The sequence below is a fragment of the Camellia sinensis genome, chromosome 2 (assembly GCF_055761805.1).
Source record: "Camellia sinensis isolate YWXY chromosome 2, ASM5576180v1, whole genome shotgun sequence".
Taxonomy (NCBI): Eukaryota; Viridiplantae; Streptophyta; class Magnoliopsida; order Ericales; family Theaceae; genus Camellia; species Camellia sinensis.
Window position 1 is genome coordinate 42,252,625 of NC_138962.1, and position 24,881 is coordinate 42,277,505.

Below are 24,881 nucleotides of genomic sequence, written 5' to 3' on the forward strand. Positions count from 1 at the left end.
ATTATGAATTAAAATTCTTAATTTTAGAAAATAAAAATACATTGTTTATAGTACAAATTATTATAAAATCTATTTAATTTTTATTTGATAGAAAAATATTAAAGAGATGACATTGCTTATAAATGATGTATTTTGAATGAAAATTATTTAACAGTTTTAGAATACCATATAGCATTGCCTATGTGATGTTCAAAGCATGAGAAATCACAAATCACACTAAGCAGTCTGTCAACTGCTTGAAAATAATGAATTCATTATATCAAATCTATAAGATTTTTCACTATACTATTGGTTTAAATTATTATATAAATAATATCACACAGTGATTTTAAAGTATCAAATAATTACTTGTTATGAATAATACAATAAATCCTTAACCAAAAAATATATTAAGAAAAAAAATACATGTATGGTAGTGATGTTGTTGTATACATGTATGGTGGTGGTGATTTCCCGAAAAATACCCCCGACGGGTCGGAGTGGTATTAAAAATTAAATCCCCGATGATATATGGGCCGGGGATGGGGGCACATGTTTCAGCCCCGGACCCGCGGACCCGCCCTGACCTCGGCCCCGATCCCCGCCCGTTTGCCCCGATGTAAAATTACTATTTTGCCCTTGTATATATATATATATATAACATATGTGTGTAGGGTTTGGTTAAACCAAACCTTAGCCTCATCCTAGTCCCTTATATCTTCCTCTCTGTCTCTTCTCTCTCTCTCTCTCTATCTCTCTCTTCTACTCTCACTCCACCGATCGTCCGTCGTCCTCTTCCGACACCGATCGTCCTCCTCCATCGTCCATCGCCTCCTCCGACACAGATCTTAGTTTTTTTGAAACAGATTTTGTGTATGTATGCAAATTTTTTTTGTGTTGTTGAAACAATTTTTTGTATGTGTGTGTATTATGTATACAGATTTTTTTTTTAATTTTTTTTGAACGAATATAGATCTGTTTGCGTGCATACAAATTTTTTTTTAAAAAAAAAATTGAATGAATACAAATGTATTTGTGTGCATATAGATTTTTTTTAAAATTTTTTTTGAATGAATACAAATCTATTTGTGTGCATACAGATTTTTTTTAAAAAAATTTTTTGAGCGAATACAGATCTGTTTGTGTCTATACAAATTTTTTTTTTTTTTTTGAACGAAAACAGATCTATTGTTGAAACAAATATGTTTGTGTGTATACATGTATGGTGGTGATGTTGTTGTTGATGGTGTTGTTGATCAAAACATATTTGGGCTAGGAAAATTTCAGGATCGGGGAAACCCGATCCTCGTTAGGGGACGGGAATGGGGACGGTGATAGGTTCCCCGTCGGGGATCAGGGCCGGAGACAGGGAGATTTTCACAATCGGGGATCGGGACGGGGAGTGTGATCCCCGGCCCCGCCCCGGCCCATTGTCATTCCTAGGCACATGACCCCCTCGTCCTTCTTTGCCTCCGCTCCGCCAATGCATATAACTCCTCCTTCTCCTCCTCTTCCTCCTCCCCGCCACCTCCATTCTCTTCAATATTGAAGATCGACAATTGGGGTTTCTCCTCCATTTCTTCCGATGAGAGAGAGAGGGGGGGAGGGAGAGAATTTTAAACACCTGACTTGACTGTCTCTGTAAGTAGCCGTTACAAAGTTCTCTTGTCTTTAGAAAGAAGTTGTAGATAACGGAATCCAAAGGCATATTTGTAATTTCACTTTTCTCCTAAAGATAAAGGAATTGATGCTTCCCCTGTTTACTATTGCTGGCTTTTATCATTTCAAACATAAGTATGCAATTAGGGCTGTAAGCAACCAATGAGTTTTGATTTAAAATTTTATGGAGTTTTAGTTGGTGTTTGGGTTTGCTTAATTGGTACTCTTTTTTTCTTTTTTGGGTGCCTATTTTCGACTTTAGTGAATTTTTTAAAATTTTGTAAAAAAATTTTAGGTTTCTAAATTTCAACTCGATGTTACAAAAAATTTAAAAAAAGTCCAGAAATAAGCAAAAAATTGTTGACTTTTTTGGATTATTTTGATTTTTCAACTTTTTTGGGAATTTTTCAAAAAAAAATATTTTTTTGATTCGTTTACACAAGACTAACTAGAAAAGTAAAATATTTTGACATAATTTTGAAAAAAGTCACTAAAAATGACTTTTTTAGGTGTTTCCAAACAGCCATTAAGATATATTTAAACTTAGTTTATTCAAAATGAGATGTAACTAATTTAAACACAAATTAAATTATAGTAGTTTATTTTTTTATATAATTCTCCTATATTCAAAATCATGTGGATAATTATAATTGTGAGACACAAACACTCACTGGTATTCAATCTACAATTATGTGATAAATAATAAATTGTTTTATCAATTTTTGCTTGGTTTTTTATTCAATTAAATATACATGACATAGTTAAAACAAAAAGTTTAATTTGCTTTCTTAAGTAGTTGTTTGGTAACACTTTTTTTACTTTGTTTTTCAAGCTATCACACATATCACTTAAACTCTTCTAAACTATTAAATTTAACAACTGAATAAGCCACAATATGTTATTAATATACATATTAGTAGTTATAGTGGGATTCAATCATTGCATGTGTTAATTTATCATTCAATGATAATACTCGTGTTAATAATAATATAATATGAGTGTTAATAATAATATAACATCACTGTTACATGTTGAATTTTGACTCCAATTTGTGGTTAGTTGGAAGTCATTGCATTACATGTAAAATGGTTTTTGCAATTCATTTTTATGCCAACAGGTAGGATAGACCTCAATACAATCACCCTCTCAATTTTTACATTCATTTTTATGTAAATTTCATTTGCAGCAATACGAAACTCTGTTTTTATATCTTATTATTGAACCCTGACTATTATGACAGGCAACTAAATCTCTTGCTACTGATTTTCATATTTGATTCCAACTTGAATTCAGAGTTTCGATTTAACAAGAAATCAATGTTAAAGATTTGTTTGATTTACTAAGCTTGCAATAACTATTTGCTTTCATTTTTCAGGCACCACTAGTCTAATGGGCAAAATAGATGAAATGAAACATTAGTAGATAAATTAATATATTTCTTATTGTGAAAAATAAAAAATCAAAAGTAAGTACAAATGTAAATTATATAAACTCAAACATTCTAAAGATTACTTAAAATCATAGTCAAGATTGTTGTATTTTCAGTTTTTTTTTTTTTTTTAAAAAGATTGTTATATTTAGTTTTTTTTTTCCTTTTCATTTTTTCTTCAGTAATATTACAAAACTCAGACATAATTATCCAAAAATTATCATCTTATAGTTTAGATTTATTTTACACATAAACCTTATACTATACAAATTTAATCTCCACCATACAACTACTCACCTAGAAAATTCTAGGTGAATATGTCTGGTTTCAGACTTTTCCATTTCATTATGATTACAAATGAAAATGGAAACAATACTACAAAGAGAGATCATTAGATTGACTTCTGCACCCACCTCCTGGATCTTCTTCTTTTCTCTCCTTTGATGTTTCCCTCCTTGTTTTGCAATCTCAACTTGATTTCCTCGATCAATAAAAATAAATAAATAAAAATGAAGAAAATGAAAAATCATAAGTTCAGTAAATGAACATAATTTTGACTGTGTTTCCCAAAATTAGTTGAGTTGGGTCTCAAGGACAAGCAACAAAGTCACTACACAAATATGATGAGATGAAATGCATAAACATGAATGTATATTCGAATTGACATCTATGAATATGCATGAAATTTTTTTGCATAAAGAGAACAACTGTCAACCAAACTAGGCGAGTAGCAACACCAGACACTAACAAGACTTCACCCTTAGAGCTTGCAAAGCTAGAGGAATAATAATGGCAATTATGAAAAAAAAAAAAAAACAATCAATAGTTCCTTAATCCACAATACAAGAGATAACAACAATCCACAAGTTCAGTCCAAGAGGAACATAACATGTCAGAGCATGTCAAAAAGTTTCACAACAATCCATTACACCAAATAAATTAGGGTTCTATAATTAAAATATAAATTAATGTCCCCAACAAAATAATGAAGAATAGCTTCAACACTCAGCACTCCACTCCAAGAATAAACTGCATAGCATTGTTCCTCTAGATCTGTAATACAGAAGTAAGTCAGTAACTATCTACCACAACTAATCATATCAAATAGAAGTAAATTATATATTTCAGTAAGTAAAGATTTTATATAAACCTTTCTATAGAAATGAAATGTGATTCAAGGGTGGGGGATAAAAAATCATGCACATCAGTTGTCATTTAAGTAAAACAAATCCAATAAGGTATCTTCAATAATCATACAGTTCAAAAACTCAGGATTCACTGTTCAATATCTCAACAAATTAAATAACTTAATACAGACAGTCCAGAACTTAATGGTTCGATACACACAAACTCAATTTTTTTTTAGTACAGTCACATTGGCTCGTGACAAGGCCGAAAATCGCATTTAACTCTGCGATTAAAGCCTAAAAGAAACTAGTTTATGTGCCAACATTGAACCGCATTGGCTTACTGTCCAAATCATAGTCAAACTAGATCCATGCTTGTGATAAAATTTATGAATCCACAATGAGCTTTATAAAACATTTTGATAGCAATAAATCGGTTAATCACAAATGATTTTGATACCTTCAAAGTTGGCAATTCTTATATTTGATCCTGATCATTTAACATAAACACAAGAAAGTATTAAAACATTTTATTTTCATAATAACAAAGTGAGGATCTCATCAACGTTTAAAACAATTTTCAAACAGATTATACATATAAAAAAATTTACTGGATGTGGTGGAGGGTCACTTACCTCCTTTACTGCACTTAAATGAATCCAAAACCACAAGCCAAAGAGTTCACAAAATTCTTAGTGCAACATTAAACAAGGAATACTACATGATTATAAATAATAATAAAAAAGTACTCCCCAATGAAAACTAGCTACCTCTCTCAGAAGGTACAACCTTTGTCAAGGATTGATTTGAATATAGTTTGCCATATTTTTAATCAGACACAATATAATGATATTTACCTTGTGAAATGGAATAAACAAAGGCTGAAGAGTGGTTTTGGTGTGGGGATCATCCCATTGCAGATATTCCCACCACTCTTCGTCTCCCCTAATGTGCTGACCAGGAGGTGCTGATGCATGCCCACTATTCATGTGGAAAGAAAGAGGCAGTCTCCTTAACATGGGACAACTATGTACAAGAATATCTTGCAGAGATTCACAAACCATTATGCCCTTATATATGTTCTTCAGTATTGGTAGCTTTCCTAGTCGTAAACTCTTCAAATTTCGGAGTGTGATTGTGTTGCTATCATCTTGATGTTGGCCTTGATATCTCATCTCTACTTCTACTGTTATGTCTTCAACATTCTCACAATCAGACACAGTTAGTTCCTCAAGGTTAGGGAAGTTCTGCAACAACCGGGCAGGAAAAATATTCATGACACTGGAACATCTATAGAAGTACAACTTCTTAATGTTAAAGGAAATGTTGTGTGGGGGAACAACTCCATCAAAGAGTACCCTAAATCTAGGTAAATCAAGAAGTCGTAATTCCTCGACAATTCTTAGTGGGATCTGGCAATCTTCTGAGAAGGATGATGATGAAAAGATGGATTCTATCCCATTACAGTATTGGAGAAGACAAATTCTCAAATGACCGGCATCCCTCAAGGACAGAATATCTGATAAGCTAATGAGATCCTCGCATCTTGTAATCCCAAAGTATTCTATGTTGCTGGGAAGCACCAATGAATCAACTCCAATCCCAAAAGGTTTAGAGTCAAAACTGATCGCATGAACTTCTTTCCCCACAGAATTGTTTATTTATTCAAAATTATTTCCCACTTTAAGGCGGTAGTTTTCCAAGGCTTGGCATTGTTGAGATGTCACAAAACTGGCAAGCTCCTGCACATTGAGAAACTGAGCACCAAGAACTTTTAATTGCCTCAAGTAGCCAAAGACCTCTTGTACTGACACAAAAGCTCCATTCTAAGGATTTGAAGTTGGGAGAGTCTGCATAAGGTCCAGCAAGGAAGCATATGTAGGCTTTTATTGAAGGAGAGGTCAAGATTTCTAAGATTGACCAATTCTTCCATACCTTGGGGTACTTCTCAAATCGGACTTCTACTCAGTTTTAACTCTTTTAATGCTTTCAGCTTCACCAGTGACGGCACATACTCTAAGCATACACAATTCACTACTAAGAGTGCATGCAAATTGCAAATTCACCAAGTTGGAGATGGACTCTGGCAGATACTGTATGTAGGTGTTGGACAAATCCAGTATCTTAAGACAATGCATAGGTGTAAAAAAGGAATCTGAAATCTTTCTTTTTTTGATCAACAAAAGCCCACTTTATTGATGAAGAAAGTATAACATACACAGTTTACATCAACAAAGAGAGAAGAGCAAGAAGCACAAGACCCTAAATTGGTGAGGAACCAATAAAGGAAACAAAGAGAAAGATAAAAGAAAGAGTAGAAGACAGAGCAGGATAAGGGGATCCTGAGAAACTACACCCAGTTGTGACTCCAGATACACCTACAACCAACCCCTACAGCCAGACCAACAGCATCATCAAAGGCACAAACCAGCAGCCTACCAGCAACATATCTTCTAGCTAGAAACCTGACCACACACAGCATAACAGTGCGCCAACCTGCAGCTGCCACTCACCCTTGCTTCAAGGCACAGACTAGGCTCTCGAACCAGTCCTTTCAGACCACAGCCACTCAGATCACAGCTAGAAGAGGATAGAGCACAGATAAGAAGTTGCAACCAGCCACAGCAATTGAGATCACAGCAACTCAGATCACAGCAGTTGGGAGAGGTTAGATGAGTCCAAAACGAACCCATCTAGCATTGCCTGCTGCTGCTAGTTGGCCAGAGGCAGAACAATCAGGCAGATTACAGCAGCAAAAATCCCTCTGCTGGAGCAATAGATTAGCTGGTAGAATACACCCCGAACACCAACATCACCACAGCAGCCTATTAAGGCCCCCATCAGATAGGCTACTTCTGATCACTGCATGCTTCTCTGCCTCTAGGCAACCCAGAACATCTGTTCGGAATCCTCCACATCTTCAGGCTATTGATATTATGTACCCCAATTTGCTCACCAATGTGGACAATAAAACCCCCAACAATACCACCAAGTCAGCCACAATGTAATGCATGCCTTACCTGATCCAAATTGGCCACCACATCATGCACTGAGTAATGGAACTCGCTAGAGGTTGCAGTAATCCACAATGCAACTCTAGTTTTAATTAGCTCACAAAACCTCCTCCAATATAGGTTGTTTTTTATTAAAGATACACTCATTTCGAAGCCTCCACACAGACCACAGTGCTGCCAAAGGAATTGCCTCCCAGATTTTCTGTTCAAACTTTCTCCATTTGTACCCTCTCCACCAATCCAATAGCCCTTTGGGCTTTTCAGGTATCACCCAAATCAAACCCCACCAATTCAGCAAATTTGTCCAGATCCTCCAAACAAAGGGGCACTGCACCAGAACATGACACCCTGATTCCACCTCACAGCTGCAAAAAACACAGTTCAATTGAGCCTCATCACTAAGACACCTCACTCTTTGGAGGAAAGCTCTTGATTTGATTCGACCCTTCCAAGCGAGCCAACCAAAAAACTGAACTTTTGGTGGAGAAATATTATTCCAAATCAACCTTGATGTCTCCAAGCACTGCTCTACACATCTTCTATTATACATTGAATTAACTGTAAACACACCTGAAGATGACGCCTTCCAAGCCAATGCATCAGCTTTTTCTGATAAAGACGGGTCATATGAAAACAAAATGGACTGTAGTCTTTCCATCTCAACCTCCTCCCAAACTCTCAGATTCCTTCTGAAACTCAACTTCCATTCAGATAAGCCATTTCTTTTATCCATCTTCTGCTTAAGAGTGACCTCTTTTTCTACTGACAACTCAAATAATCGAGGAAAATCATCCTTCAAACATTTGTAGGAAGCCCAACTATCCTCCCAAAATCTAACCCTCATACCATTCCCTACTTGAATGACAGAATTATCCATAAAGAAGCAAAATAGGTTAGAATTGCTGTGCTCCAACCTGAGAATATCACTCCAGACTCTTGAACATTGGGCACTGCTACCAGAATCTGGTCTCCACCTACCTCCAGAGCTGCCATATTTACTAATTAAAATGTATTTCCACAACACACGGTCCTCACTGCCATATCTCCACCACCATTTGGCTAGTAAACAATCATTGACTTCCTTCAGTTTCTTAATCCCCAAACCTCCCAAGTGCTTTGTTTTGGTAACCTCCTCCCATTTTACCAGATGGATCTTCTTTTTAAGTTCTGAACCTCCCCACAGAAACCTGGCCTGAATTTTGTCCAGCAATGTTGATACATTTGTAGGCAATTTAAACAGAGAGAGGTAGTACACTGGTAGAGATGATAGCACTGCTTTGATCAATGTTAACCTACCGCCAAATGATAGTAACTTCCTTTTCCAAGACGCCAGCCTAGACTTGAATTTATTGATTACCGGCAACCATGTGCTTTTCTTCCTCGGGCTGGCCCCCAGTGGTAAACCAAGATACATGAAAGGTAACTTTTGGATCATACAATTCAATCTTCCTGCGAAAACATTTACCTCTGCCTCCTGTACACCTACTCCGCAAACTGTACTCTTATGAAAATTAATCTTCAATCCAGAGAACACTTCAAAACACCTCAAGATTCTCTTAACGCTCAAAATGTCGTTCTCTTCGGCCTCACAAAACACAATTGTATCATCCACAAATTGCAAATGGGTGACATTAACCTCCCTTAGGCCAATCACAGCACCTTTGATTAAGTCCAATGCTTTAGCTCTTTGGAATAATATATTCAAACCCTCAGCCACCATATTAAAAAGAAAGGGAGACAACGGATCCCCTTGCCTGAGTCCTTTTTCTGGACAGAATTCATTAGTCGGGGAACCATTGACAAGAACTGAAACTCTAACTGATTGTATACACACCTTCATCCACCTAATCCACTTATCCTGGAATCCAAAGCTTGACATCATATTAAAAAGATACTCCCAATTTACCGTGTCGTATGCTTTTTCAAAATCTAGTTTCAAAATTACCCCCTTCTTCTTTTTCCTCTTCCACCAATCTATTACTTCATTGGATACTAAAATCCCATCTAAAATGTTCCTCCCCCCAATGAAAGCGGACTGAGATTCTCCAATTATTTTAGGCAATACCTTCTTGAGTCTAGAAGCTAGAACCTTAGACAAAATTTTGTACAGAGATCCAATAAGGCTAATTGGTCTATAATCTGAAACACCACCTGGATTCTCAGTCTTAGGTAACAATGTGATGAAAGAGCTATTAATACCTTTTGCTAAGCATCCATTATCATAAAATTCCTTGAAGAATTGCAAGATATCCTTTTTAAAAACTTTCCAACACTTTTGAAAGCAAAACAAATTAAAACCGTCAGGTCCTGGTGCCTTATTTCCATCACTCTCTCTAATAGCTCTCCAAATCTCCTCCTCTGAAAAAGGAATAACCAGCCCATTAGAATCATTATCATGCCCAATGGTCTTGAAAGCACCTTGGAGCTTAGGTCGAACTTTCCACTCTTCACAGAATCTATTTTTAAAGTGTTTAGCTACCTCAACTTTGATCTTTTGTGGATCCTCATGAATCTCCCCATCCACTTCAATTGAATTCAGCAGATTTCTATTCTGCCTGCTTGTAGCTATGACATGAAAGAATCTTGTATTCTTATCTCCTTTTAAACTCCAATTAACTCTAGACTTCTGCCTCCATAACCATTCTTCTCTCCTATTTAATGACCAAACTTCCTTTCGAACTTCTCTCCTTCTTTTAACCTCATTCTGCATAAGTCTTCTAGATTCAGCCACTAGATCAATTGCATGGAGTTCCTCCTCCGCTGTTTTCAATGAATGAGTAACATTGCCAAAGACCTCTACATTCCATTTTTTCAAAACTGAACGTAGAACCTTCAGCTTATTCATAATAATAAAACCTGCCCAGCCAGTAAAAGCAGAATCAACCCAGGACTTTTTCACAACTTCTCCAAATTTCGGATGTGAAGTCCAAGCGTTTATGAACCGGAATGGCCTTGGACCCCAATCCCTGCCATCCTCGACCAGTAGCAGGGGGCAATGATCTGAAACACTTCTCTCTAGACCCCATAACTTTAAATTCAACTTTTCCACCCACTTCGTTGACATGAGTGCTCTGTCTATTCTACTCCATCTTTCACCTTCATTAGAATTGCACCAAGTGAACTGTTAAAATCCACCTACTCTCCACCTACTTCACCCACTTAAACCTACTCCACTAAACCTAACCCACTACACCACTACCACCTCACCTACTCTACTAAACCTAACCCACTACACCACTACCACCTCCACTTCACCTACTCCTTACCTACTACACACTCACCCTCTTCTATATATAGGAATCATGAATCATTGTAATAGATATCAACATTATATCAATCAATAATACATACAATTTATTCTCTCTCTCTTTCTCTATACATTATTTCTTACATGGTATCAGAGCAAGGTTAAGACCTTAGTATTTCTCGCTTCACCGGCGGGCGGCAACCTCGCCTTGGCCGCCCGCCGGACCTCAACCTATTCCGCTAATAAAATCAACAAAGATTTGTGCAACTGTAGTCATGTGTGAGGCTGATGGAGAAGAATTCTTCACCTCATATGACGAGACAGTCTGGAACTGGAAACACTGCAACATTCTGCTCTGGAATTCTGCAGCAGCTAGATTATAGCTTGGTTGAGTGCCAAGCTTTGGTTCTTCCACCCACTCTTGAACTTGCCCAGCAAAGTGTGAAGGTTCATGCTTGTGTTGGAGGGACTAGTGTGCGCGAAGATCAGCGCATTCTCTCCAGTGGGGTTCATGTTGTTGTTGGTACTCCTGGTCGTGTGTTTGACATGTTGCGGAGACAATCACTTCGCCCTGTTTGCATCAAAATGTTTGTCTTTGATGAAGCTGATGAAATGCTGTCACGAGGTTTTTAAAAATCAGATCTATGATATTTTCCAGTTGCTGCCACCCAAAATCCAGGTTGGGGTGTTCTCAGTTGCTGCCACCCAAAATCCAGGTTGGGGTGTTCTCTGCCACAATGCCACCAGAGGCTCTTGAAATCACCAGGAAATTCATAAATAAGCCTGGAAAGAGAAAAAGCTCATGCTAGGATTTGCGAAGTGATTCGCTGCAGGAATTTTGGCTTTGGATGAAACCCTTACCATACTCCACTTTTGACCCAAACCATTTTCAATCCATCATTTCTCCTTCACCTTTTGCACCCCACTCACCGACTCTCTCTCCACTTTATCACATGGGTTTGTCCCTCTCTCTCCTCCATTTGATTTCAAAAATCACTTATTTTTATTTATTTTTTCCAAATCACTTTTCCTCTTTTTTAAATACCCCACTTTATTTTGAAACAATCGCACTGATGTTTTTCATATAATCCATCTATAAATATTTTTTATCTATTTTCTTTCTCCCTTGTTTTCTTTCATTTTATTTTTATTTTTTCAACAAAACACTCCCAAAAAAAAAAAAAAAAAAAAAAACAACATTTTACAAACTTGTCATTTCTTCATGCCGGGGATCAACCCCGATCAGCATTTTACACCATAAAAAAAAAAATAAAATAAAATAAAAATAAAATAAAAATAAAATAAAAATAAAAAAAAACACAAAACAAAACAAAACACAACCAACACAAATCGGAACAGTGGGATTTTTCTTCTCGCCTATTCCGTCGATCTTTTCTTCTTGCCTCCGTCCTGGGCGGTCCTTGACGGTGTTGCCTCCGTGCTTCCTCGACCACCAAGCAAGTTGCCTCCTCCCTGCTCCTCCACTGCAGCATATGGTGGACCTCCAAAACGGAACATCACGGTGGCCTTCCGCTTCAGCTCCTTGTTTTCCGTCTTTAGCACGCTTATCTCTGCTCGCGCATCCTTATACATGCGTTGGAGCAGAGCCAGCTGGGAGTTTAACTGTTGCACTTCATTTGTCCTGCTCTGCAGCCGGTGCGACAAGTTTGTGACCGCCGTCATGGTTTCCACACATGACTTCAGAGTATACTGATTGGCCTCAATATCAGTTTGCACCGCCATTTTTTGCTCCACCGACCGCATCGGAAAGTTCAAAGGAGCAAACCCAGAAGTGTTTGGTTGGGGTTCACTGGCCACCGCACCAGTTATTTCTCTTGTGGACTCGTTCAGTTCTGGAAAGAGCGTAAGCAGACCACGGGAAGAGGAGGCCATGTTCTGGGTAGCTGGACGGGAAGAAGAGGCCATGTTATGGTTGCTGAGTGTTTCAGAGATGGGTTGGTTACAGAGTGGTTTTTACAGAGTGGTACCAGTGTATCTCTCTCAGCCCACGAAGAGTTTTTCAGAGGTTTCAGACTGGTTTGATTTCCACATGTTCTCTCAGCCTCCGCCTTCATTTATATAGCACATGACGAAGAGGCCGACACGCGCACTGTCGATCACGTGCATCGCCGCGTGTCTGGCGCGCTTTTTGATGGCACGTCTTTTTATGGATTGGGCATGCCTTTTGATGGCACGCCTTTTTATGGATTGGGCACACCTTTTGATGGCACGCCTTTTGAAAGATTGGGCACACCTTTTGAGGGTGCGACTTTTTAAGGGTCCGACAAGACTCTGTAAACTGTCCCGACATAGATTCCGGTTAGTTTCTACAAGGGTCCGACAAGACTCTGTAAACTGTCCCGACATTGTTTCCGGTTAATTTCTACAAGGGTCCGACAAGACTCTGTAAACTGTCCCGACATTGATTCCGGTTAGCTCCTTCATGGGTCCGACAAGACTCTGTAAACTGTCCCGACATTGATTCCGGTTAGTTTCTACAAGGGTCCAGCAAGACTCCGTAAACTGTCACCACAACTGTCACAACATTGTCTGCTACAACGGTCCGACATGACCCCATAAACTGTCTTCTACATCGGTCTGACACCGCCATCCAGTGTCCTCTACACCGTTATGACACCACCATACAGTGTCCTCTACATGGTTATGACACCCCCATATAGTGTCCTCTACAACGTTATGACACCACCATCCAGTGTCTTCACCAATGGTCTGACACGACCATACAGTGTCTCTTATCCTCTTTTATTTTTATGTATTTTCTTGTTTTGTTACTCTCTCCAAACTCAAGTTGGTTAGTTCCTATCCCCCTTGAGTTTGCGGGGGGCTGTTAAAATCCACCTACTCTCCACCTACTTCACCCACTTAAACCTACTCCACTAAACCTAACCCACTACACCACTACCACCTCACCTACTCTACTAAACCTAACCCACTACACCACTACCACCTCCACTTCACCTACTCCTTACCTACTACACACTCACCCTCTTCTATATATAGGAATCATGAATCATTGTAATAGATATCAACATTATATCAATCAATAATACATACAATTTATTCTCTCTCTCTTTCTCTATACATTATTTCTTACATGAACTGTCTTCCCAACATGGGTAAATCAAGAAGCTCCATATTTTCTATAAATAGATTAAACTCTTTCATCCCTCTGTCTCTTCTAGAGCACCCCCTTCTTTCCCCAAGATTCCGTATCTCATTGAAGTCACCAACTAGACACCAGGGATTATAGAAGCTAGGTCTCAACCCATACAGGACATTCCAGAATCTACTTCGCTCATTAACTTCATTAGGAGCATGAACATTGACAAGAACACAGTTAAAAAAAGGAAGAAGAGTACCTGAGAGTACAATGCAATGCCTTGTACTACAACACTGGGATAACTTGAAAACAGTTGGTTTCCAAATGCACAGAAGCCCACCAGCTCTCCCTTCAGAGTCGACTGCCATGAATTCCATTTCATCCACAGGCCATAATGATTTTACAAAATCTGGTGTAACCTCACTTTTCTTTGTCTCTTGGAAAAAAACAAAATCAATTTTCCTATCCTTAAGTAGTAATTTGACCCTCCTTCTCTTTACAGATTTACCCAAACCCCTTACATTCCATGATAAGAGCTTCATAGAGACACATTACATAACACCTATAACCACCTGATACATTCAATCAATTCTGCGCATCAGCTCCCAACTGTGTATGTACAGCCCTTGAAGCTACCTGAACTTTATCCTTGATCTCCATAGCCTTTAATTTTTCCTTCACCTCCTCTTCCTTCCCACCGAAACATATGCCTAAGGCTTTGCCCATACGTATTGTTGCTTCTGCCTCCTCCTGAGGCGTCAAATCTCTATGAAAGTTTCTCCCAATCACCTCCAATTTTGATCGTGCCCCAGACTTTACTTTACTTGTGTCTTTCCTTTGTGCATCCGATCTTGCTTTTAACCCAGCTTTACCTCTTAGGACAGCACCTCTGCTCCAACTTCCCATACCCACTGCACCTCCATTCCTTCGTACTAACTTTTTCCTCTGTTTTAATTCTCCTTTTTTACCAACTGTGTTGCCACTATCAACTGAAGCCTCAACACGAAGTGATGATGAGCCAACATCCTGGGCCTGTGACACCTCATTATCTGAATTACTATGACTACCCATGAGTCCTAATCTAGGCCCATCACACTAGGTATGAACCAAATCCACTTCCGATGTTATCCCTTTCTTTTTTGTCTTCAGCCCATTAGAGAAGTTGCCATTGCAACCTTCATGCTTTGTTTGCCCCATACACCCACTAGGCCTTGTATCTGCCCAACTAGTAGTGGTAGTGAGATTTACATTTGGGCCTCTCACCCCAGCACCTACACTGTTATTCACCACTGGGTTTTGAATATGGCCCAAGTTTACTTCCAAGCTAATACCAGGCCTATTTCTAGCTGACCCACCCATACACTGAAGCAACCCGGGTGTAGCTATCTGCTCATTAACACATAGATTATCATCATTGTTTTGTAGGCTGCCCTCTGCCACCGCCATCACCATACACTCCTCAACCACCAAGTTGTCCCCCACTCCACTGACCGTCTCCTCTACCACTGTGTCCTCCTGTTTGGTTACTTGAACATCATCAACAGCTTCATCTTCTACAACCAAATTAACACCAGATTGATCACCAACATCTATCCCAACAGATTGATGTTGGACTACCTTGTTTGAGCTCTGATCCTCCCTTGCCTCACTGGACACAATGCTACCACAATCAACTACAAGCTGCGGTTGTTCTTCGCAAACCAAGACTGAATGAAAACGACCTTTGCATTCCAGCTTGATCGTTTGATTTATGCACTCCATACATTGCGTTGCAACTCTAATTCTTCCATGACTAAAGGACTGTGGTTGACTGATATTTCCATCCAAACTAAGCACACTGCCCCATATACTCCCAATCGTGTTGAAAGTGTTTCTATTCCACATACTCAGAGGAACACCATAACACCTGAGCCACAGACACCTCTCTTGCTCTGTATATACTCCTGGTTCCCAAAGCTTGACAGATTCGCACCATTCCTTGAACCATTCTTTTACCAATTCAAACTGTGACAGCATATTCTCCTTCGATGAGAAAGTCAATATAGCAGTCCTACCACCCCCATTTCTAACCAGCACATGCCCCAGTCCTTTCTCTTTTAGCACCATCGCAATACCCTGCATCGAGAACTCCGATTTGAACTTTAGCAACACACTATCATACAACCAGCCATGCCCTTCTTCATTAACCAGAATCGTATATCTTTCATTACCCCCCTGTCCCTTAGCGCCTGCTTTTACCACATCAACAAAAGATCTTCGAAGACCCACCTGATCCCCATTATACCTTCCTTCCCCGACCTTATCACCACTATTCCTTCCAACCTAATCCCTTCTCACCAATCTATTCGCAATACGACCATACTCTGCTATTTTGACTTTAAGGTCATGTTTGATTCACAACACTAATAGTGAAGTATTAATAATCCTATTAAATTAGTGTGGTATTCACTATCCAATTGGATTAATATCCATTGGATTAATAATCCCACCCCTACCCCATTACTAATAATCCTACAAATTTGTTGGATTAATTATCCATTGGATTATTAATCCTAAATCAAAATGTTAAAACAAACATAGGATAATTGGGCCCACGGATTAATAATCCCAATCCCATGCTCCAATCCACCCAATCAAACATGCCCTAAGTTCCTTATCCGCCACCCACAAACCATCTGTTTTCTGTACAGCCACCTTTGCAGCTACTGAGCAATCAAATCTAACAAAACCAAATCGAGTATTGGTATTCTTCCTTCTCTTTTGTGGTATAAACACATCCTTCACTAAACCAAACTTGGAGAACAGATGAAACAATGATTTCGGATCCATATTGGAAGGGATGTTATCCACAAACACAGAGATTAAGCCCTTACTGCCCTGGTTACTCCATACTTCACTCTTTTTCCTTTGCTTCACTACTGGTATCCACCCACCGTTCTCCATTCTCCTTGAAGCTTTCTTCCTACGTACAGACTCACTATTGACTATTCAATATCAATACGAGGAGAAAAATTTGAGTGAAACAGTTGAATCTGAAATCTTTCTTAATGGAATATGTCCCAATAGTAAGGTTGTGAGCCGATGGCAAATGGGTGGCTTAAAAGGAAGTTCTTTAATCGTGTTATACATTAAGGAAACCGTCTCAAGTTCCTCAGACCAGTTTGTAAATGGTACTCTTTCTAATCCCTCACCAGATTGTACCATGAATCTAGGACTAGTTTTTGTTATTTTGAGAGCCATATCTCTGATCAAATCATGCATCCTCACACATTCTGTCCTATGATCTTTGTACTTTCCAACAAGCAGGTATTTATGAGTTTATTCAATATAGTGTGACCATTGTTGAACATTGCTTCTATACTGTTCACCTCAGCTATTAGTCCAATACTCTATCAGCTCTTTCCTAGGGATGATATGATCTTGTGGATACAATGCGCAATACAAGAAACAATATTGGAGCTTTTCATCTTTTAGGCGACTATAACAAAACTTCAGTATCTCAAACACTACATTTTCAATGTCACTGATCTGTTTTGTTGAGCTTATCAATTGATTTAATGTATTTCTCCACTCATGAATGTCATTTACTCCCCTCATACTTCCACACTGCTGGAAATTGGACTTTTAGTGGCGTTTAAAAAACGCCGCTATATCTATCAAAAACGCCGCTAATTCCTTTAGTGGCGTTTAGTACCAAACGTCGAAGCTGCGGACGTCGCTGTATCTTTGCGACGTTTTAAAAACGCCGTGATATTAGTATAGGAGGCGTTTTAAAAAACGCCGCCAAATGTCCCACCATACACACGCTGACGTCACCAACGATATTTAGCGACGTTTTGAAAACGCCGTCTTATCTGTTACCGTTAATGACGAGGGTTTAGGAGGCATTTGTAAAAACGCTGTCATATCTCTCTCTTTTCTTTTTTTTTTTTTTTTTTGGGTGAAATTGTGTTAATTTTATTTGATTAAATTAAAAAAAATACCTATAATAAAACTAACATATAAAATATTAACTCCCATTCAAACACCTGTCATGAAACTAACATATAAAATAATAACTCATATTCAAATAACAAATGAAGCATTAATTCAATTTCTCATTCAATTAATATTCAATCACCATTACCCACAAAATAACATATATCCAAAAATCATATTTTAACATTAATCACAAACTAACATATATCTAAAAATCACAGCGCACCAAAAGATTCTTTCCCAGTAGAATATTGCCAATGTTTTCTATTTCTAGGTTCTTATCTGATTCTAGTATGTCTTTAGAATATGATGAATACAAAATCACAATCCATTCCAAGATATTAATACATAGCTGGAAGTACATCCTTCTTTTCCTCTGAAATATTCCACCTTCTCAGCAAACAACTGAAATACATCCTTCTTGGCAGCTTGTTTCTGACATTATGATAAAAAATTAGAAAACAAAACAATAACTCATAACTCAAATTATTCATGATCTATGATAATAGAAGGTACCAAATCAGCCAAAATAAAACATTCTCTAACAAACAGTTCAGCACATTCACTAGACATACATGATACACCAGTGTCAAGCATGAATGCATTGTGACAAACTATTTTTTAGTCACATAGGAGGAAACTGATTACTACATGTTTCTGCAGTGATAGGAAAAGAAGAAACAGATCTGGAGACTGTGCTTGGAATTTATGCCTTTTGATTGAAAACTTGCATTTAACTCCTCAGGTGACTCAAATTAATGTGTATCTTTCACTGTTTTTGTTCTCATTACTCCTCAGGTGACTCAAATTAATGTGTATCCTTTGTCAGCTTCATGTTCCCAAAAACATGAAAATGCATACTTTGCACGAATGAAATTCTCAATCCCAACCTTGTCGTAATTAGGGGGCAGCTCTGCTTCCCAATAACAATTTGCCTTCTCATTTCCCATTGCTGTATAGGATAGGAAACCATATATTGAGTCACTTTCTTGTTATCTTGGACCAACATCAGCCTAAAAAATGAAACTGTACTCACAGAGAAGCTTACATTGAATAAATGCAACCTGTTCGGGAAGCCATATGTCCAGAGTAGCAGACCTCACCTGCAAAAATCCAAAAAGAACCCATTGATAAGTATGCAAATAATAATTGGCATTTGCTTAACCACGTATTTGTGTGCAGAAGTAAAAAATATTTTCTTCTTACCTGATAGGGTAAACCTAGCAAGGATTCAATATTAACCCAAAAGCAATTTATGACAGAACAATTGAAGGGCTCATGAATTTTTGGTTCTGCATTATTGAACTGTAGATTATGAAGATTTAAGCATTTACAAACAAGCAACTTATCACAGGGATATGAATGTTTATTTCCCATAACCCATGGCAACCACCTTCTCAAAGAGACCTTCCATAAGGGAAAGACCAATAAGAAGCCAATGAAAAGAGAGAGAGAGCACCAAAGGTAAGGTTTCAAGCTGGAAAGCAATAGGTCAGGTTTCAAGTTGGAAAGTTGAAAAATATTACATAGTAATTTCCCTATTGCTAGTATCTATCATAAAACTTTCTCTGCTTTTCTTTTTTATTTTTAATAAGTAAAAAACTCTCTACTTACTGGTTCTTTTGGCATTAAAGCTAAGAAAAATAAACAGTGGAACTTTGAAGGGACCAATAGACAAACTTCACAATATTAAAGCGCACTACCAATGCATAAAGTATCACCTTTGATATGTGCACTCCAAGACTTCTGTGGATTCCAGAACATTGCATGCATACAAAGATGCCCAGATTCACACTAGCCCATCGAGGACCCCTGCATGAAATACTAGTCACTAACAACAACTCAAAATATATAGAAATTATTTTTAACTAATAATTTTTGTTCACCTGCATGAATCTCTGTGATAATCTCAGCTGCTCACTATTTCACTTGCACTAGCAGTATTTTTGTTCACCAAAACTTGCATCGGAAATAACAAATAAGTGGTTAGCCATATTGCAATCAAAAGTAGTTTAAAAAGTATACTGAAAAAAACCATCCAACCCAAAAATGTTCACAAAATTGGTATCAGTCTGACCATTTTTAAGTATTTGTAAGTTTTGTATTCCATTTCCACCTTCTGCATTCATGATAATGTGAAATATATCTTTTAGGGAACCCCGGGTCCCCAACTCAAATTTGAGGATCGTCAGTAGGTCAAGAAAACCTGCCAGAGCTAAGGTTGAGCTTTTAAGATTATATATATATATATATATATATATATATTTTAACATGAGTTTTTAAGTAATTGACAAGACAATTTTCAATAGAACCTAAGTTTGATGGACCCAGATTGGATCATTCAATAGTTTGTTCTGCTCACTTCTACCCAGTCAGAAATTCAACAAACCCAATAATTTAGTAAGGCCATTTAAGCAGTTAGGTTGTGTTTGGATCATGGATTTGAGGAGAGATTTGCAGAGGAAAGGAAAAGAGAAGAGAAGTGAGAAGAAAATTAACTTCAATTTCATTTATTTTTCCTTTCAATTTTCCTTTTCCATAGAAAATTTCCTCTCCGAATCCATGATCCAATTACAACCCCAAGGTTTTCTGCATGAAGGATGAACAATAGCAATCCATATTGTACTGCATTAAGCATCCCAGCTTTAGAAAGATCACATCTTATATAGTTCACAGGATATGCCAAAAATCATTTGTGTCCAAATCCCTGTTTATAGTCAACAAGTTGGTTCTAAATTGACAGTCACGCTACTGACTTGAGAGAATTCCATAAATTTCCACAGTGCAAATCATACATATAAATTCACTTCAAAAACCCAATAGAAGTATATGTAGTTATTAGGAAGGCATACATACAATGACAGGAGCTGTAATTAGAAGTGCAGTTTCTGCAATAATGTTTTTTTGGTACTGGGGATCCCTTCCAATGGCATAGATCACCTGCCCATAAGACCACAACCCTAAGAAAGCACCTCAAGTTTCTAGATATAAGTACATATATGAGAAACCCGTAATATTGGATCATCTCAAAATAAAGAAGATATGATCATTTATTATGTCATGAGATTCATTTTAAATCAATGACAAACAACCAGCAATTTTGGAATTGATGATAACATCAATGGACAAATGCCAGCACACAAAAGAATTAAGAACTCTCTTGAGAGAGATGGAGGGAGATTTATCAAAATATGGATTTTACAATTTCAATGACATTGATTGATTAGATTCACATACCGTCTCCCCCTGGTTTAGAAAGAGCTTAGCAATTTCAATCCCAGCCTGAAATAAGCAAAACAATCAAATTTACAATTTTTAAACACTCAATCACATTAAACTCCATGGACAGAACCGAAAAAATTAAAAACATAGTTTAAAAGCATTTGAAAATTAGTGGGGGAAAAAATCAGCTAACTAGTGAAGCAAATCAATTTTTCCTTTGCTCATAAGATACACAAATAGCTTTTTCTCCTCAACTCCAAACGGTTTTTTCATTCCTCTTCTTTTTTTCTTTTTCTTTTTTTTTTTATGATAAATATGAACTTTGAACACATATATAGGTAGGAAGTGTTATTCTAAAAGGTATGAATGGGTATAACTCCTGATTCAAGGATAACAAGAGCAACTAAAAATCATGTCCAAGAAATAACATAAAATAAAACCTAATCATGGCTCAATGAGAACAAAGGAGAAGAAATAAAGAAAGAAAATTACAATGCTCTAAGAAATCGATTCAAATTATCTGTTATCCATTAAAATTGCACTGATGGTAACCAATATAACAAAGACAATTTTTCTTTGGCATCATGAATTTAACCTTCTGCAATAGATGAAATAATAAAAGTGTCCAACTTGGATATATATATATATATATATATACATTGACAAATGGAGAATGTAAGATATCAAACAAACCTGAACTAGTCCACCCAGATTATCTCTAAGATCAAGAATAAAAGACGAGGCACCCAGGTCTTTGAGTCACTTCATTGCTGCAAAAATAATCTCTTCCTTCAATTCAATCACAAAAAACAACTAAGATAGCAACTAGTATTCAATGAGAAAGAGAGAGAGCGAGGGCGGGGATAAATTCTACAAACAATCACACCATGCAGGAGGGGCATGCTAAAGAACTTCATTATCTGGTTCATATTGCCACAACTATAGGAGAACCTTTAATGATATTTTCTCTGCTCATTTCCTGCTTTTCTCTTGTAAATTATTTTTCCAAAGTAAGCCTAATGATATTTTCTTGGAAGCAAAAAAGAAAAAGCATAAAATTCTGTAACATAACTCAGGGATTATGGCTTAAACAAAGTTGTTTCAACTGAATGAGTAACTGCTTGACAGACCACTAAAAAGTATAGGATTACTTTGCAGCCAATAACAAAGCAAATATCACTCAAATCATTAAAACCCTTTAACGTATCTCCTCTTGGACAAGAAAGGTTTTGTTTGCCTTCTTCTAAAGCAAGAAAATTGGGGGAAAAAAAAATTAAAAATTAAAAACAACAATATCATTTAGCTATCACACTCTGTTTCACCACAAAGGATCAACCATATCGAAACAACACCAAAACACCTTCATACCTTGAATTTTGAAAGAATATTTTATCATTCTATGATATATTATATGAGATTTTAATGTTCCAAAATGAGGATAGCTATGCAATCATTTTCCTTATACATGGACGCAATTTTCACCCAGTAGCATCAAGTGGAATTAAAAAGGAAAGATTTGATCAAATAAAATTCTAAGAAACACAAGAATATCCATGATAACTAAGAGCAACATAAAAATGTAATCCTACTTAGAATAACAAAATGTTTGTCACAGCATTACCTTGGTCGGTGGTGGTGTGAGGCAATAGAAGCCCATTTTTGTTTCCTACAACAAAAATCAAATGATGGCATTGAGATAATCAATTTAAAGCTCATGGGTCCTCAAATAGGTGCTTCCTCTGAATGTTAATAAGAATTACTCAACAGGATATTGACTTAATTCAAGACTTGACAGCATCACATTTAATAAGAATTACTCAACAGGCTATTGATGTTACTTTAACAATCCAGACCCACCAGCGCAAGAACAAAAAAGAGAAAAGTGAAGACCTTGTTAATAATATATTACATATCAATGCCATCAGATTTAATATTCTTAACATTCTACAGCTGTAGATCACATTGTAAACGGTTACTAATGAACTAAAAAGGCATAGTTCAGTTCCCTAGATATATCACTTAAAATGTGTGAAAAAAAACAACTTCCAAGGAAAATTATTAGACTATTCAAATTGGTGAGACAGTAATGGAAAAGGCATTTTAAAAATTCAATCTGCTTCCAGCCTGCAGTAAACACCTACTTTTTAACCACTAAAACTTGAATCTGAATGATTAAAACCGAGTCCAGAGTCTAAACTTCAGATCCATCCCATTTTAATTTGACAAAATACAGAATATAGTTTTGAAAAGTGATGATTCAAACAAAAATCAATGCAAACATCACCTGTTGGCCAGATCGTTTATATATATCTAAGGCTTTCATTGCTTCATGTCTTGGCATCTCAAAAAACTGGAAAAAAAAATAGAAATAAAAATAAAAAACAAATAAAAAATAAAAAAACAAAAGCATAAAGTCTAAGCAAGCGAAAAGCTCCACCTAATACCATGTTAAAGTTGGAAATATTGCAAGAAAATAAAGGCAATTCACCTTATCAACCAGATTGATGATTCCATCATTAATTGCACAATAAATCTTAAAACTCTCTTTGAGTACCTGAAAATTACATATATTGACGAGGTCAAGCATAAAATTTAGTCAAATTTAGGACTAGCTTTTATTCGCCAATAATTTTTCCCTTTTTTTTATTCTAATCCTTGGGCTATGATTAGGATTTCGTCTATTATATATAATAGCCATGTTGAACAAGCATAAAGGATATCAAAACAATTCAAAGAGAGAGCAACTAACCTTTCTAAATGTGGTTAATTAAACGAAGAAGAATCACTGAACTGAAGAAGAATCGAGAGAGATTTGAGTGAGAGAAAGAGAGAGCAACTAACCTCTGATCGAAGAAGACGAAGAGTTCCAAATCCATGGAGATGAATCACGGATCTACGCTCAAAATCGAACTTCGAAACCGCAATCCCGAGATGAATCACCGAACTGAAGAAGAATCGAAGAAGAATCGAGAGAGATTTGAGTGAGAGAGAGAGAGAGAGAGAGAGCAAGGAGTGAGTGAGAGATTTGAGTGAGTGAGAAGGAGACGGCGGTGCTCAAAATAGGTTTTCAAAATAAAAACTGAGAGAGATAGAAGAGGGTGTGAAGGGAGACAGGGAAGAGGGTGTGAAGAGAGAGGTTTGAGGCGTTTTTTAAACGTCTTCTTTCTACAAAACGGTACCGTTTTACCTAACAACAAAGGCGACGTTTAAAAAACGCCATTAATTATAAAAAAAGGTGACGTTTAATTAAACGCCGTTAATTAAACGCTGTTAAATCCTCATTTTCCTGTAGTGCCAGCCAAGGTAACGATTGCAAGGGGCAGTCCCATACATTCTTTGGCAACTTTTCTTGCAATTTCTTTCACTTCAAGAATAAACACTGTCTGACCTTCTTCAACCTTACTCATAAATAAATTGAGTGCTTCTTCTTCCGTGAGAAGCTCCACTGAGACAGGTCTGCACTCCATTTTTCTACACACACTGCTGGAAAACAGACTTTTAGTGGCATTTAAAAAACGCCGCTATAAGTGTTAAAAACGCCGCTAATTCCTTTTACGACGCTTAGTACCAAACGCCGAGGACGCGGCCGTCGCTATAGCTTTGTGGCGTTTTAAAAACGTCATGATATTAGTATAGAAGGCGTTTTTAAAAACGCCGCCAAATGTCCTACTAAACACACACTGACGTCACTGATAATATTTAGCGACGTTTTTGTAAAACGCCGTCATATCTTTTTATAAATTAAAGTAAGGTTTAAGAGGCGTTTGTAGAAACGCCGTTATATTTTATTTTATTTTTTTTTAAATTGTGCTAATTTTATTTGATTGAACTAAAAAAATACCTTAATAGCACTAATATAAAATAATAACTCCCATTCAAATAGCTATAATGAAGCACTAATTCACTTTCTCATTCAGTTAATATCCAATCACCATTACCCACAAAATTAATATATTCAAAATCCAAAAATCATGTATTAACATTAAACCACAAACTAACATATATCCAAAAATTATGTCTTAGCATTAACCACAAACAAACATATATTCAAAAATCATGTCTTAGCATTAAAGTTGTAGTCTTCACTGGTCTACATGCCTGCATT

General features: G+C 37.0%; 1 protein-coding gene and 1 long non-coding RNA gene across 2 annotated transcripts; both read right to left on the minus strand.

Moving 5' to 3' along the window:
• Positions 1-3,863: 3,863 nt before the first annotated feature.
• LOC145819992 (uncharacterized) lies at positions 3,864-6,363 on the minus strand. The gene is made up of 2 exons (XR_014360846.1): positions 5,052-6,363; positions 3,864-4,120 (listed from the first exon to the last, which is right to left on the minus strand). It is a non-coding gene; the product is annotated as an uncharacterized LOC145819992 (long non-coding RNA).
• Positions 6,364-17,697: 11,334 nt separating this feature from the next.
• On the minus strand, positions 17,698-24,243 carry LOC145813336 (uncharacterized). The gene is made up of 11 exons (XM_082908620.1): positions 24,108-24,243; positions 23,618-23,829; positions 23,265-23,330; positions 23,061-23,126; positions 22,398-22,442; positions 20,792-20,836; positions 20,411-20,494; positions 19,441-19,760; positions 19,276-19,366; positions 18,603-18,657; positions 17,698-18,506 (listed from the first exon to the last, which is right to left on the minus strand). Exons 1-8 carry the CDS (start codon positions 24,241-24,243, stop codon positions 19,743-19,745), a joined length of 672 nt encoding a protein of 223 aa, XP_082764746.1. The 3' UTR covers positions 17,698-18,506; positions 18,603-18,657; positions 19,276-19,366; positions 19,441-19,742.
• Positions 24,244-24,881: the final 638 nt, after the last annotated feature.